Source organism: Mobula hypostoma, chromosome 9 (genome assembly GCF_963921235.1).
Source record: "Mobula hypostoma chromosome 9, sMobHyp1.1, whole genome shotgun sequence".
Classification (NCBI taxonomy): domain Eukaryota; kingdom Metazoa; phylum Chordata; class Chondrichthyes; order Myliobatiformes; family Myliobatidae; genus Mobula; species Mobula hypostoma.
The window spans coordinates 138,538,279-138,552,123 of NC_086105.1; the positions used below are offsets into that span (position 1 = coordinate 138,538,279).

Below are 13,845 nucleotides of genomic sequence, written 5' to 3' on the forward strand. Positions count from 1 at the left end.
TAATATTTTTTGTAACTGCATGTGGCGTTGTAACTCTATGTGCTCTGTGCGACTGTATTTGTTGTGTTTTGCACCTTGACCCCAGAGGAACAGTTTTGTTTAACACGCACAGTGCGCTGCTGGAGCTCAGCAGGTCAGACAGCATCTATGGATGGGAATAAACGTTGACGCTTCAGTCCAAGACCTTTCATTTGGACTGGGAGATCCTTCATCATCACCCAGTCCTGATGAAAGGTCTTGACCTGAAATGTCCACTGTTTATTCCCATCCATAGATGTGGCCTGACGTGTTGAGCTCCTCCAGCACACCGTGCACGTTGCCCTAGATTTCCAGCGTCTGCAGAACCTCGTGTCTACTGCTTCATTTAATCTGTATACATGCGTATGACCGAACGACAGTTACCACCCAGAAACTGCCATTTCCCAAAGCCCCCTTCTGGAAAGCACTATTAATACAAAAGTTCATGCCATTTTAAAAACTTCTTCCCCTAGGCAATTAATCTGATCAACCATTTAGTTAGCCACCCCACCCCCACCATCTATTACCTTAGTCACCGCACTGGAAGCATTTTAAATCACTTTTTAAGAATGATGTTTTAATTGTAAATATATGCCGGTATTAATGTATTTATGCACATTTTATTCCATATCTATACTTCTAACTTTATTTTTATGTAGTTCTTTATTCTGTATGATTGTTGCCTTTTTTGTTGCATGTCACAACAATACACCACAGTAATTTCCGAATACATGTAAACATATATGGTGAATAAAGTCGATCTTTGATCATTCACAGTACATTGCTGTTATTAGCACGCTACTTTATCCAATGTCAATTCCCATTCAAAGTAAACAGTTGCAATTTTGGTTCTTTGGAATAGTCTCAAATTTCTATTAAAAGGATTTGATAATGACTGTTTTTTTCCAAAAAGATGTTTGTTCCATTGAATATTTGGAGATGAAGGGTAGAACTGTTATTGAATAAAGAAGAAAACCAAAAATTCCCATCACTCATAGCTTGATACATTTATGTTATGGATAAATTGGCACACAATGACCCAAAGCTTTGGCAAGTAAGCCACCTCAATGAGCCCTCAAGTACAACGAACTTTATCTTAGTAACATTAACATTTCATCAAATGATTTTTTTTTACCTGGCAAACAAACTTAACATCAGGTGAATTTCTAGAAAGTGGCTTTGGAAACACGTAGAAGTTAAATGTCTTCATTATGTGCCTATCAATCAAAGAAGATAGGAATAAAAACATTGTGTTTAGAACTTCAAAAATTAACCTTGCAGGGTGAAGTTACTGGTACTACTGACTTATTACAGCCCTGTGGCAATTTGGGAAATGCAAAAGAATACAAGCAAGCTTAACACAACCGGCCCTCACAATTCAACTTCTTAGGCCTTTAGCAATCTTCAAGAGAACCTGCACTGTGCACCCATTCTTTCTGTTGATGAGAGGTCCTCATAAAAGGCACAAAACCCAGCCCATAAAACCATAAGAAGCAGAATTAGGCCATTTGGCCCATCAGGTATTCTCCACAATTCTATTGTGGCTTATTTATTTTCCTTCTCAACCCCATTCCCCCGCTTTCTCGCTGTAACCTTCGATGCACTTACTAATTAAGAACCTATCAATCTCCATTTTAAGTATACTCAGTGACTTGGCCTTCATAGTTATTTGTGGTAATGATTCACTACCATCTGGCTACAGAAGTCTCACACTTGTTTCCCCAAATTACAATTCACAGAGCAATTTTGTAACCCTTCAAACTGTGCCCCCATTACAATACTCAAATGTCCTTCCTGCAATCTTTAGGTCACTTTATTATTTGTACCATCAGAATGATCGTCCCCACTAAAGAGTAATTTCTGTTTTTACAACTGTTCCTTTAATCCACTAATCACTTAAACTCCAGTGACAATGAATTCATTCACTCCCTTAAAATAGTAAAAGCTTACCCAAAAGCTCAGAAGTGGAAATCAATTTCAACGACTCTCAGTTAAAAATATGAAGATTATGACCCTTTAATGTGCAGAAAAAAAATCTAATAGCATATCGTGTCAGACTCTGACAACACCAAATACAACAGCGAAAGAATTATGAATTCATTCAGCCAGGGGACTTGGGTTTGATGAATAGTTTAAGGCCAAGCAAGCAGGAGATCGACTGGCATGGAATCACACCTGAAACACCAACCAGTCCTGTTCAGACAATGCAAGGACGGACAGTCAGTGCAGATCTCCTGTGGCTATTCCCCTCAGCAACAAATGTACCCCTTTGAATACTCTGGTATAACAGCAGGGGCCAGGCTGGCAGCACCAAAACCAACTCTGAGGCTGAGCAGGTAAGGGAGAAGTCAGGAACTGCAGTAGGGGCCTCAATAGTTAGGGGTCAGACATGGAATTCTGCAACCGCAAAAGTGACAAGATGGTGTGTTGCTTCCCAATTTCCAGAGACAAGGACGTCTTGTAGTGGCTGCAGAACATTCTTAAGGGTGAGGGCAAGCAGCCAAAGATCAGGGTGCATGTTGGTACCAATGACATTGGTATAAAGAAGGATGATGTCTTGAGTAGTGAATTTAGGGAGTCAGGAGAGAATCTAAAAAGCAGGACCCCATTGGTAGTAATCTCCAGATTATTCCCAGTGTCACATGCCAGTGAGGATAGAAATGGGATGGCTCTGATGAATGAAGCAGGGATTGAAGTGCTTGGATCATTGGGAACTCTTTGGGGGTAGGGTTGACTTGTACAAGAGATGGGCTATACCTGAACTAGAGGAGAACAAGTACCTTGGCCTCAGGAGGGTTTAAACTAGAGTGGCTGGACAGGGGTGAGGTGGGGATTTAGTTATCATGAAAAGACAGGAGCACAGTAATGGAGAGTAAAGACTATTGTTTCATCTCAACGTAAAAAAAACTTAACAGGCAAGGCAGATAAACTCAGGGCATTGATTGGTTCTGAGGACTAGGATATCATAACCTCATCAGAAAGGTGGCTGAGCCAAGGGCAGGACTGGCAGCTCAATGTTTCAGGATACATGGGCTACAAGTGCAACACAGAGAGGAAGGCGAGTTGCCTACTTAATGAAAGGCAACAGGAGAATATTCTTGGGAGATTCCCAGTAGTCAGCAGGAATTGAAGGAGCAAAATAAGTGGCATTGCGTTGTACCTTCTACACAAAACCCATCCCCCACCAAATCAAAGTGGTCATTTCAATAGTACTTGTTAAATTAACTTTTATGATGTGCCTACAAACATGGAAACTCAAATCTACCCAACTTCTTCCTATGACAATCTTTGGCTTACTACTTTTGTTGACCTCCTTTGTCGGAGTTGACCATGGATGTTGTGTCCTAGGTGTCAAAGTCGATACGCAAGCCAGGGCAGTATGATAAGAGTAAGCTGTTGCCCATGTAGCAAGCTCCCCCTCTCCATGCAGCTGATGAATCCAAAGGAACGGCAGAGACAAAGACAGTTTGGCATCAGCAGCGCCGCAGGAATTGCCAGTCAATGCAAAACTGCCTTAAGGACTCCAGCCCCAGATTTTTTCCTTTACCTCAGTCTTCTCCATGAATGGGCATAGCCGCAAGGCAGCAGAGGTTTGGAATCAGAGTTTTTCTTCCCCTAGATGAGCTGTCAATCCCTGCTGATGAGCCCTGCCTGCCCAGATTGTCTAAAGGCTGATTTATACTTGTGCGTTGGTGTGACTGCGTTGGTGTGACTGCGTTGCTCTGCAATTCGGGCACGTACACGCATGTGCACGTCACGTATTCGCTCATCACGCAGGCGCACACACCTGCCCGTGCAAGGCTTTATGGTCATGGTAGTCTTTCTCAGGGTAAACAAGTTTAAAGCGAGTGTCTTTTATCGTGAAAGCAAAATGTGTCCTCCATAATTTTGGAGGTCTGTAAAGCTTTATGGAAAGCATTGCAGCCAGAGTTCCTTCCCTGCCCTTCAGTCGCCCAATGGGAAGCTATTGCAGCGTAGGAGGAGATGTGATGCTACCACGCGGATCAATCACAGTTGTTGCAGTCTGCGTTGCCGCAATGCGTAGTTACATTTTGGGAGAGGTGTGCGTCAGGCTACGGCGTAGGGATCTGCGTAGGCACTGCGTAGGGTTCGCGGCTACGCAGTACCTACGGCGTTGATTTGACGCACAAGTATAAATCAGCCTTTACTTGCAATGCTGGTATCTTTTTGCTCATTTAGTAACTGCCTGTTATAATCTCATGTGAACCTTAAGTTGTTGCACATTTCCCTCTGCTGCTTTCCATATACTTATATAATTGTCTTTGAATTTTAACAGCCATTGTGCATTTTCCTCCTCCATATGGCTTTCTGGAACTTCTTATTTTGTATCGCTTGGCCTCCTATGGCTCTCCTTATCCAATAAGCTGCCATTTCCTTTTTAGCCTGACACACTTATTCATCCTCATTTTCTGACAATGGCTTTTAAACACAAGCAGGCACTGGCACAGTAGGTGTTTATGCCGTTATTGTAATTATCAGGTGTAGAGAAAGAATTCATGAGACACATCCTCCATGTCAAAATATCATTGTTAAGATCACACGAAAAACGTACAAATGAATAATTATCCTTGTTAGATATCTTGAGAACTAAAGAAGCCCATAAGTTGTACGCCAACATTACAATGCAATTCGAGGAAGGCAAGATTATTGACGGAAAGTTAATTTTCATTAGAATTGAAGATGTGTGTGAAATAAACAAACCTGCTCTCCGCAGAGTCATACTTAAATGTGCAAAGACCAAACTGAAACAGCAGGAAGTCCATGGAATGCTGTAGAAAGATAAGCAGGGAAAAGTAGCAGTACATGTTATAGGGACAATTTAAGGATACCAAATTGAAGTTTGCCAATACGAGTTAACATCCTGATTTCTTCCACACCACCCCCTACATCTTCATCTTCCACTCAGATCCTGAATAACCTGTCATCAGAGTTCTGTCTCATTCTCCAAGGCCCATCTCAATAAATTCCTCAGAAAACATAACTCTGAGCTCTTCTTCCGCAAAACGCATTTTAAAAAATTACCTATGTGTACACTTATGCATAGTAGCGTAGTGATTAGAACAACACTTTACAGTACCAGCAACCCTAGTACAATCACCGCTACTGCCTGTAAGGAGTTTGTACATTCTCCCTGTGATCGCATGGGCTTCCTCCAGATGCTCCGGTTTCCTCCCACAGTCCAAAAATTGGTCAGCTAATTGGTCATTATAAATTGTTCTAGGGTTAATTCTGTGGATTGCTGGGTGGCGTGGCTCAAAGAGCTGCACTGTACATCAATAAATAAACAAATAGCTTGTAGAGTTTGCAGCTTAGGTTCAAAAGCAAAATTAGAGTGACACACAAAAGGCTGGAAGGACCTCAGCAAGTCACACGGCATCACCTTGTGGAATGAACAGTCAACATGTTGGACTCAGACCCTTCAACAGAATTTGTTGGAAGATCAGGTCTGGTGAAGGCCTGGGCCCAGAACATTGACTGCCTTGCTGAGCTCCTCTGGCATTGTGTGTGTGTTGCTCAGGTTTCCAGCATCAGTAGAATCACTTGTGTTTATAACGCGAATTAGGCTGTGCAGACATATACGAGTGTCAAAGAGCCTCCTTCAGTATAATTTATAGACAATACGAGTCATCTCAGTGTTCTGCCAATAACTTAATCAACATCACCAGAAATAGTTTAGTACTTCATTATCACGTTGCTGAATGTGGGAGTTTTTATGTGCAAATTGACCATCACATTTCCTACAAATTGGCTATGCTTCAGGAGCTCATAATGTACTTCTAAAGTTATCTGCCAAGATTAGATGAGGCACCGGATGTATCTTGAATATAAAGTTTGACTCAAACAACTCTAATTAGGTGAACTGCAAAAAGGGAAGGCAGACAAGAGGGAGCAAGATGGTTCTCTATTTACCTTTTTCAGCTTTTGATATCTTTCTTCTGGTGTGTCTAAGCCATTTGTTAGGGTGCTGACTGAAGGTCCATCACTTATCCCTACACACAAAAAAAAGACACAGCAGTTTTCAATAACTACTATAATAGCCATTGTTGTATATGCATGCTTTGGTATGTTGGCCTTTATTAATCAGAGCATTGAGTATAAGAGTTGGGATGTAATGTTGAAATTGTATAAGGCATTGGTAAGGCCAAATTTGGAGTATTGTGTACAGTTCTGGTCAGCGAATTATAGGAAAGACGTCAATAAAATTGAGAGAGTACAGAGGAGGTTTACTACAATGCTGTCTGGGTTATCTCCTAAGTTACAGAGAAAGGTTGAACAAGTTATTCTTTGGAGCATAGAAAGTTGAGGGGGGACTTGATAGAGGTGTTTAAAATTATGAGGGGGATTGATAGAGTTGACGTGGATAGGCTTTTTCCATTGAGAATGGGGGAGATTGAAACAAGAGGACATGAGTTGAGAGTTAAAGGGCAAAAGTTTAGGGGTAACATGAGGGGGAACTTCTTTACTCAGAGAGTGGTAGCTGTGTGGAACGAGCTTCCAGCAGAAGTGGTTGAGGCAGGTTCGATGTTGTCGTTTAAAGTTAAATTGGATAGATATATGGACAGGAAAAGAATAGAGGGTTATGGGCTGAGTGCAGGTCGGTGGGACTAGGTGAGAGTAAGAGTTCGGCACGGACTAGGAAGGGCCGAGATGGCCTCTTTCCGTGCTGTAATTGTTATATGGTTATATGTACGTGTATTCAAAAAAATCCCATGATCTTTCCACTTCATAAAGTCATGCGCTACATTGGGATACATGCTTAAAATACAGCAATGATACATGAAATACAGCAAAAACTAAACCAGAATTCGACACATTATCCCGAGCGGAAACTGAAGGCTTTTTGTAATTGTTCACAACCCAGTTTACTGGTCCATGATTGCAGATATTACCAAAGAGTTCAGAGCTTCTTCTAGGCATTTACATGTAACACATATCCACACTTATCCTATTCCTCTCATCCATGACCCAGATGAATCCCAGATTAATTTTCGAAGCTTAAGCGTGTAACAGCAGTGCGTTCCGTAGCCGGTGCACACCGTAACCAGGGAGAATCAGTGGTGGGAGTTATGTACGATTAGCAAGTCAGATGCAGGGCCAAGTCTAGCAAACAAAGCAAAAGCTGTACAACAAACTCTTCCTAGACAACTGCGTGGATAACTGAGCAAACATAGGATTGATGGGTTAACTTTGTCTTCAAGTACAGTGGGAAACAGACTACATATATCTCACAACAGTCAAATCAAGGAGTTAAGAAAGGCATGGGTGACCATATCAGCAAATGAAGCGAGGAAGGGTAGCAAAAGTAGTCTTGTATGTGTGAAGAGTCTAGTTTTTCAATGATTCTATTGTATTTCTTTGTCTGCCGCTGTCTGTATGGAGTTTGTACGTTCTCCCTGTGACCGTGGGGGTTTCCTCCCCCAATGTTCAAAGGCGTACTAGGTTGCTATGGTCAAATCGGGGTTTGTTAGGCAGCATGGCACGAACAGCCAGAAGGACCTGTATCGCAATAAATAAAATAAAATAAATACTGCAAATGGGTTCAGGAAAATTAATCTCAGGGAAGTGTGTGGTGTCATATACATACTTTAATAATAAATTTACTTTGGACTTTGAATGATTCTGAGGTGAAAAAAAGCAAGAGGGAATATATGGTCAGCAGACTGTATCAGTTAGGTGTGACAGCAAAGTTGTGAACAGCCTGTAACAGATGACAGAGTTCGTGGCAGGAGTTGAAATAAATAGTTTTGGTCTTCCAGTTTCATCTGGAAGAAACGTTTTGCTCATCCTGCACTTGCTGTCAGATAAGGATAAAGTTGGTGAAGGGTAAGATGGTGAGGTGGAGCAGGATTTCATTTGGGTACGTTTGGAAAATTACATTAGGTTTTCAGATGATGACAACTGACAGAGGAAACAGGGGCTCGGACAAGGTTAAACCTTGGTGAACAAAGAAATGGTGTAACATTGGGAAGAAAGTAGGAAGAGTGCTCCATATCTCTCCTCCAATCTTTACCTCCTTGTAAGCGCTGTTGGCTACAAGTACATTATGAGGAATGATAGTTTCCTGATGACTCAGGGCATGAAAGGATATGGCAAGGCGGCAGGTGTACGGGGTTGAGTGGGATCCGGGATCATCCACGATGGAATGGCAGAGCAAACTCAATGGGCTGAATGGCCTAATTCTGCTCCGATGTCTTATGGTCTTAGAAGAGTAACTGGACTTTTTGTTCCAGGCATCCAAGATGCCCATCTACCCAATAATCCTATTTTCCAACTGTAAGCCCGTATCCCTCAATGCCTTTTTGTTCAAGCATATTGACGGCTTCAATCTGACATATCAGAAAAATGTGAACCAGTACCTGAAAATTCCCCATCAATAGCCAGGAAATCCGCTTCTTCAATGGCTTCATATATTAGGCTTAGGCGCTCTTTAAAATCTAGCAAACAAAAAAAAATGACAAATGAACAGCATTACATTGTGTTTGCAGCATAAAAGCCAGATAACCCATCTAGTCAGACACCTTTTCATTATAACTTCAGTGTCAACTATCCTCAATTCTTCTTCCAGATGCAAAACCACTTTGAAAACTACCTATTCAGATATATTTTCACATTTAGTGTTAACAATTTATTTTCAAGATGCAATGCACTATTCTTTAATAATCAAGATGACAGAACACCCAAGAGTTTTTATAAATTCTATCCCATATTTCGAGAGACTTTGAACTTTTTTTTAAACCATGCCCATGGCCTGTTCTTCATCAAGTTACAGTATTGCTTGCACTGTTGTAACTATATGTTATAATTATGTGGTTTTTGTCAGTTTTTCAGACTTGGTCTGTCTTGTGATATCACACCAGAGAAACATTGTATCATTTCTTAATGCATGCATTACTAAATGACAATAAAAGAGGACTGCATGTCCTCATAATCTAATCTAGTATTTTACTTGAACATAAAAAAAATGAAAAAAATCTAAAAGCCATTGTTCTTATTCTTCAAAGTACAATTAACAACACTGCCGGTACTATTTTCAAAGTCATCAATACTTATTATGTTAGATGGAATTATATACAAATCTTAACAGCATAATCAGAATTTAGACCATAGATATAAGAGCAGAAGTAGGCCATTTGGCCCATCGAGTCTGCTTCACTATATCATGGGGGATTCATTACACTTTCAGCCCCAGTCTCCTGCTTTCTCCCCATATCCCTTCATGCCTTGACTAATCAAGAATATATTAACGTCTGCCTTAAATATACCCAATGACTTGGCCTCCACAGCTGCCTGTGGCCACACTGTGGCTAAAAAAAAATTCCTCATCTCCATTCTAAATGTTCATCCCTCTATTCTGAGGCTATGTCCTCTGGTCTCATACTCCCTCATCATAGGAACCATCCTCTTCACATCCACTATCAAGGCCTTTCAACATTCAATAGGTTTCAATGAGACTCCCCCACCCCCCCCATTCTTCTGAATTCCAGTGAGAACAGCCCTAGAGCCTCATAGGATAACTTTTCCACTCCCGGAAACATTCTTGTGAACTTCCTGAGCCCTCTCCAATGTCAACACGTTCTTTCTTGGATAAGGGGCACAAATCCACTCACATACTCCAAGCAAGGCCATACCAGTGCCTTAAAAAGCCTCAACATTACATCCTTGCTTTTATATTCTAGTCCTCTTGAAATAAACACCAACATCGCATTTGCCCTCCTCATTGTTGACTCAACCTGCGAATTAACCTTTAGGGAATCCTGCACGAGGACTCTCAAGTCCTTCTGCACCTCAGATTTCGAACATTTTCTCCATTTAGAAAACAGTCAAAGCTTTTATTCCTTCTACCAATGTGTGCGACCATACACTTCATGACACTGTATTCCATCTACCCACTCTCCTAATCTAAGTCCTTCTGCAGACTGTTTCCTCAACACTACCTGCCCTCCCACGCACCTTCATATCATTCACAAACTTGGCCACAAGGTCATCAATTCCTTCATCCAAATCATTGGTCTATAACATAAAAAGAACTAGTCCCAACACCGACCCCTGTGGAACAGCACTAGTCACTGGCAGCCAACCAGAAAAGGCTTCCTTTGTTTCCACTCTTTGCCTTCAGCCAATTAGCTTTATCCATGCTCGTATCTTTCCTGGAATGCCATGGAGTCTTAACTTGTTAAGCAGCCCATACAGTTAATTTAAATCAGAAGGAACAAGAAAACTACTAATGCAGGGCAGAAAGAATATTATAACTATGGATAATGAATGCCAAATTAATCTTCTGTCATCTTGGTTTTAACAATTTAAATAAAGCAGAGCCCTGAAAACTAAACTTTTTTTTAAAATGGCAAGAATTTGATGTTGTTTTTTAAGACATGTTGTGGATAACTAAGCTTCAAACAAACATGCATATCCCACTTGCCCATTTTTACCATAATGTTATTTTTCAGGAAGTTAGAATATTAGGAAGTTTTTGACAAGAACAGGCTATTCAGCCCAAAAAAGCTTGCCAAATTCCTATTCACACAGTGTGTTGAAATACCTATTGAGTTTAGATTTGAAAGTCTGAAAGGTGCCACTCTCAACTAAACAACTAGAGAGTTTGTTCCATGTGTCCACAACTCACTGTGTAATGAAATGCTTCCTCATATTGTTCAATATTGAGACGTTACTGGACGACTGAGCATCCTGCCTGTTCTCTCATGCAGGGCCTGATGTTATTTACTTTTATCTTGCACCTAGTCTCATTTCTTCTTGCTTAAAAGTTTCCTTGCAAATATGAATCTGAACATAGAATAAACACAGTGAAGGGGAAACAAAACCTATTCATAAAACCTTGCTGGACCAGCTTAGGCTGTAATAAAACCAAAGAAAGAAACCACTCCTGTTAAATCACCCAAAATATTTTAGTTACGGTTACTGAATCAATAAAACTCACTTCAGTAAAATTAAGATTTAGTCATAGTATTCATAGTCATACTTTATTGATCCCGAGGGAAACTGGTTTTTGTTTCAGGGATTTCAGGGAAGCACTGACCCCCCAGTGAAATTCTGGGGTAAGAGTGCGAAGTCAAAAGCTCAGTTAATTGTCACATGCACAATTATACTTAAAAATCAATGCAATAAAAATGTAGCAACATTACAGGCACACAATATTCACACTACATAAACAGCACACAACACAAAAGCGCACAATTAAAACTAAAATATCCACTGCAATACAATGTGTACAGTATTGTTTTACTTAGGCAACAGTATATTACACTTTAATATTTCAAAAAGCAATGACTGAAACAGCTCATTGGTGAAGCATCTTATTTTAAAGTGAGAGCACGGTTGACCAGATCACCAGGTAGAGGGAGGGAAGCTTTAAATCTGGAATAACAAACTAACTGCTGGAGGAACTCAGTGGGTCGAGCAGCGGGTCGGGTGGGGTGGGGTGGGGTGGGGTGGGGTGGGGGAGCGAGAAGGAAACGGTGGACAGATCGGGTCGAACCCCCGCATCAAGGAGTCGTGCTGAGACACAATAGAGACCTCAGATAGGGGAAATCTGAATAGATGCTGAGTTCCTTCAGCATTTTGTGTTGTCTTACTCGGGACTCGTGCTTAGAACCTGCTTTAAGGAGTGGGTGTCTTGTGTAACGTGAAAGCTTCAGTGCAACCTGAAGGGACCCATGATGGTGGTGACATTTAACGAAGGAATGCCATGTTCTTCTTGCACAACGTGGTGCCAAGAAGGTTTGCCTGGGGAACAAGAGGGGTGAGTCACTGGTGCCCGAGGAGAGGGGACGACCGGTGCCAGGAGGGTTTGACCAGTGCACTGGAAGGGAGCGATGGCTGGGTCCTCTGAGGGTTTAACTTGTACCCGAGGACGGGGGAGGGGAGCGACCGATTATATGAAGGTTTTACAGGTGCCTGAGGAATGGGGTAGGGGGGGAGAAGACCGGTACCCGAGGAGAAGGATGAGGGAAGGTGGGAGTGACCGGTGTCCGAGTATAGACGGGGTGCAGACCGGTGTCCAATGGCCGGGGTACCGCAAGGTTTCGGTTCCCCTGGGCGCCAAGGCCTGCGGATGGGTTCCGTGATCTTCTCCATCCCCACCGCCAGTCTGCCGTCGCCCCCAGGGCCTCAGCGCCGGCACTCTCTCGCACTTACTCTGCCGGGTGATCTCCATGACCGCGGTAGAAAATAAAACCGCCCCGGTAGCCCAAGCACAGGAACAGCGCCAGCCACCTTCGCACCTTGCCCTTTAACCTTCGTCTCTGTCGTCGCTTCCGGCGAACACAACAACACGTGGTCGTTGTCACTTTGGTGAAACTGGGAGTCCGCCACCCTGGTTCTTTCTTCCCTACGGATGCTGCTGGTCTGGTGAACATTTGCAGCAATCTTAAACCTATAACCTTTTGAGTCAGAGCTGATAAATACCAACAGCTGGATCAAGTTCAAGTCTAATTGTCATTCAACCATACTCAGGAATACAGTCAGACAAAATAGTGTTTCCTTGGGGCCAAGGTGCAGTACACAGTATATATAGCACATATAATTCAGAAAGCACACATATACAAAAATATTTTTTTAATATATAGTACAAGTTCCTAAGTGTCATGACCTACAGATCTATGGTCTGTGGATGTTATACATTGTATTGTGCTCCTGTCGCAAAACAACAGATTTCATGACATGCACCAGTGATATTAAACCTGATTCTGATTCCAGTTCACTCTTACCGCTTCTCTTGAGTCTCAGCCTCCCAAGTCCAGGCAACATCCTGTTAAATCTTTTTACTGAACTCTTTCTAAATTAGTAAGATCTTTCCTATAACAGGGTCACCAAATATTCTGAAAACATGTTGCAGATCTCTCAGCAACTTGATGCAGCCAAATGATGTCCTTGATGAATGTTACCTTGACTTGATTCTACAGTCACCTTTTAGCCCAGCCTTGCTGTCATTTCTGACTAACAAAACATAGTTCTTAAACAAGAGAAAATATGCTGCAAAGACATAGTTCTTACTGTGTGTCAACTTCAAGAGCAATAAATACACTCAGTGCCACTATATTAGGCACATCTGTGTACTCGCCCTTTAATGTAAATATCTTATCAGCTGATCATGTGACAGCAACTCAATACATAAAAGCATGCAGACATGGTCAAGAAATTCAGTTGTTGTTCAGACCAAATGTCAGAGTGGGGAAGAAATGTGATCTAAGTGACTTTGACCTGGGAATTATTGTTGGTGACGGATGGGGTGCTTTCAGTATCTCAGAAAATGTTGATCTCCTGGGATTTTCATGCACAGCGGTCTCTAGAATAGTGCAAAGTAATAAAAGAAAACAATGAGTGGCAATTTTGTGGGCAAGAGATATCAGAGGATAATGGCCAGACTGACTCAAGCTGACTGGAAGGCAACAGTAACTCAGATAACCATGTGTTACAACAGTGGTGTGCAGAAGAGCATCTCTGAACACAGAAGATGTCAAACCTCGAAGAGGATGGGCTACAACAGCGGAAGACCATACACATACACTTACTGGCCAGTTATTAGGTACAGGAGGTAACTAATAAAGTGACCACTGAGTGTATACATACGCACCTTTTTACAACTTTGCTAAAGCTTTTGACTCGGTTGACTGGAACAATGGCACACTCCTCAGATTCAGCTGACTACAGAAATACATGTCCATCCTCGGATTATTCATGATCTCACGCAAAACATGGACCAGGTCTATAACAGAGTCAAACTCAGTACAGCTGAGGGTTTAACATTTTCATCCATTTCCCCACGATGCTGCACTTCACAGCTGACTC

General features: G+C 41.9%; 1 protein-coding gene across 2 annotated transcripts in view; it reads right to left on the bottom strand.

Moving 5' to 3' along the window:
- The window catches only part of parn (poly(A)-specific ribonuclease (deadenylation nuclease)), a 164,650-nt gene extending 152,301 nt beyond the window's left edge, over positions 1-12,349 (bottom strand). For both annotated transcript variants that reach the window (XM_063059299.1, XM_063059300.1), the window contains exons 1-5: positions 12,193-12,349; positions 8,397-8,474; positions 5,950-6,029; positions 4,741-4,808; positions 1,154-1,235 (exon numbers count right to left, since the gene is read on the bottom strand). In XM_063059299.1, the coding sequence (XP_062915369.1) occupies positions 1,154-1,235; positions 4,741-4,808; positions 5,950-6,029; positions 8,397-8,474; positions 12,193-12,211 (327 nt within the window). In that variant the 5' untranslated portion in view covers positions 12,212-12,349. The remainder of the gene's footprint in view (positions 1-1,153; positions 1,236-4,740; positions 4,809-5,949; positions 6,030-8,396; positions 8,475-12,192) is intronic.
- Positions 12,350-13,845: the final 1,496 nt, after the last annotated feature.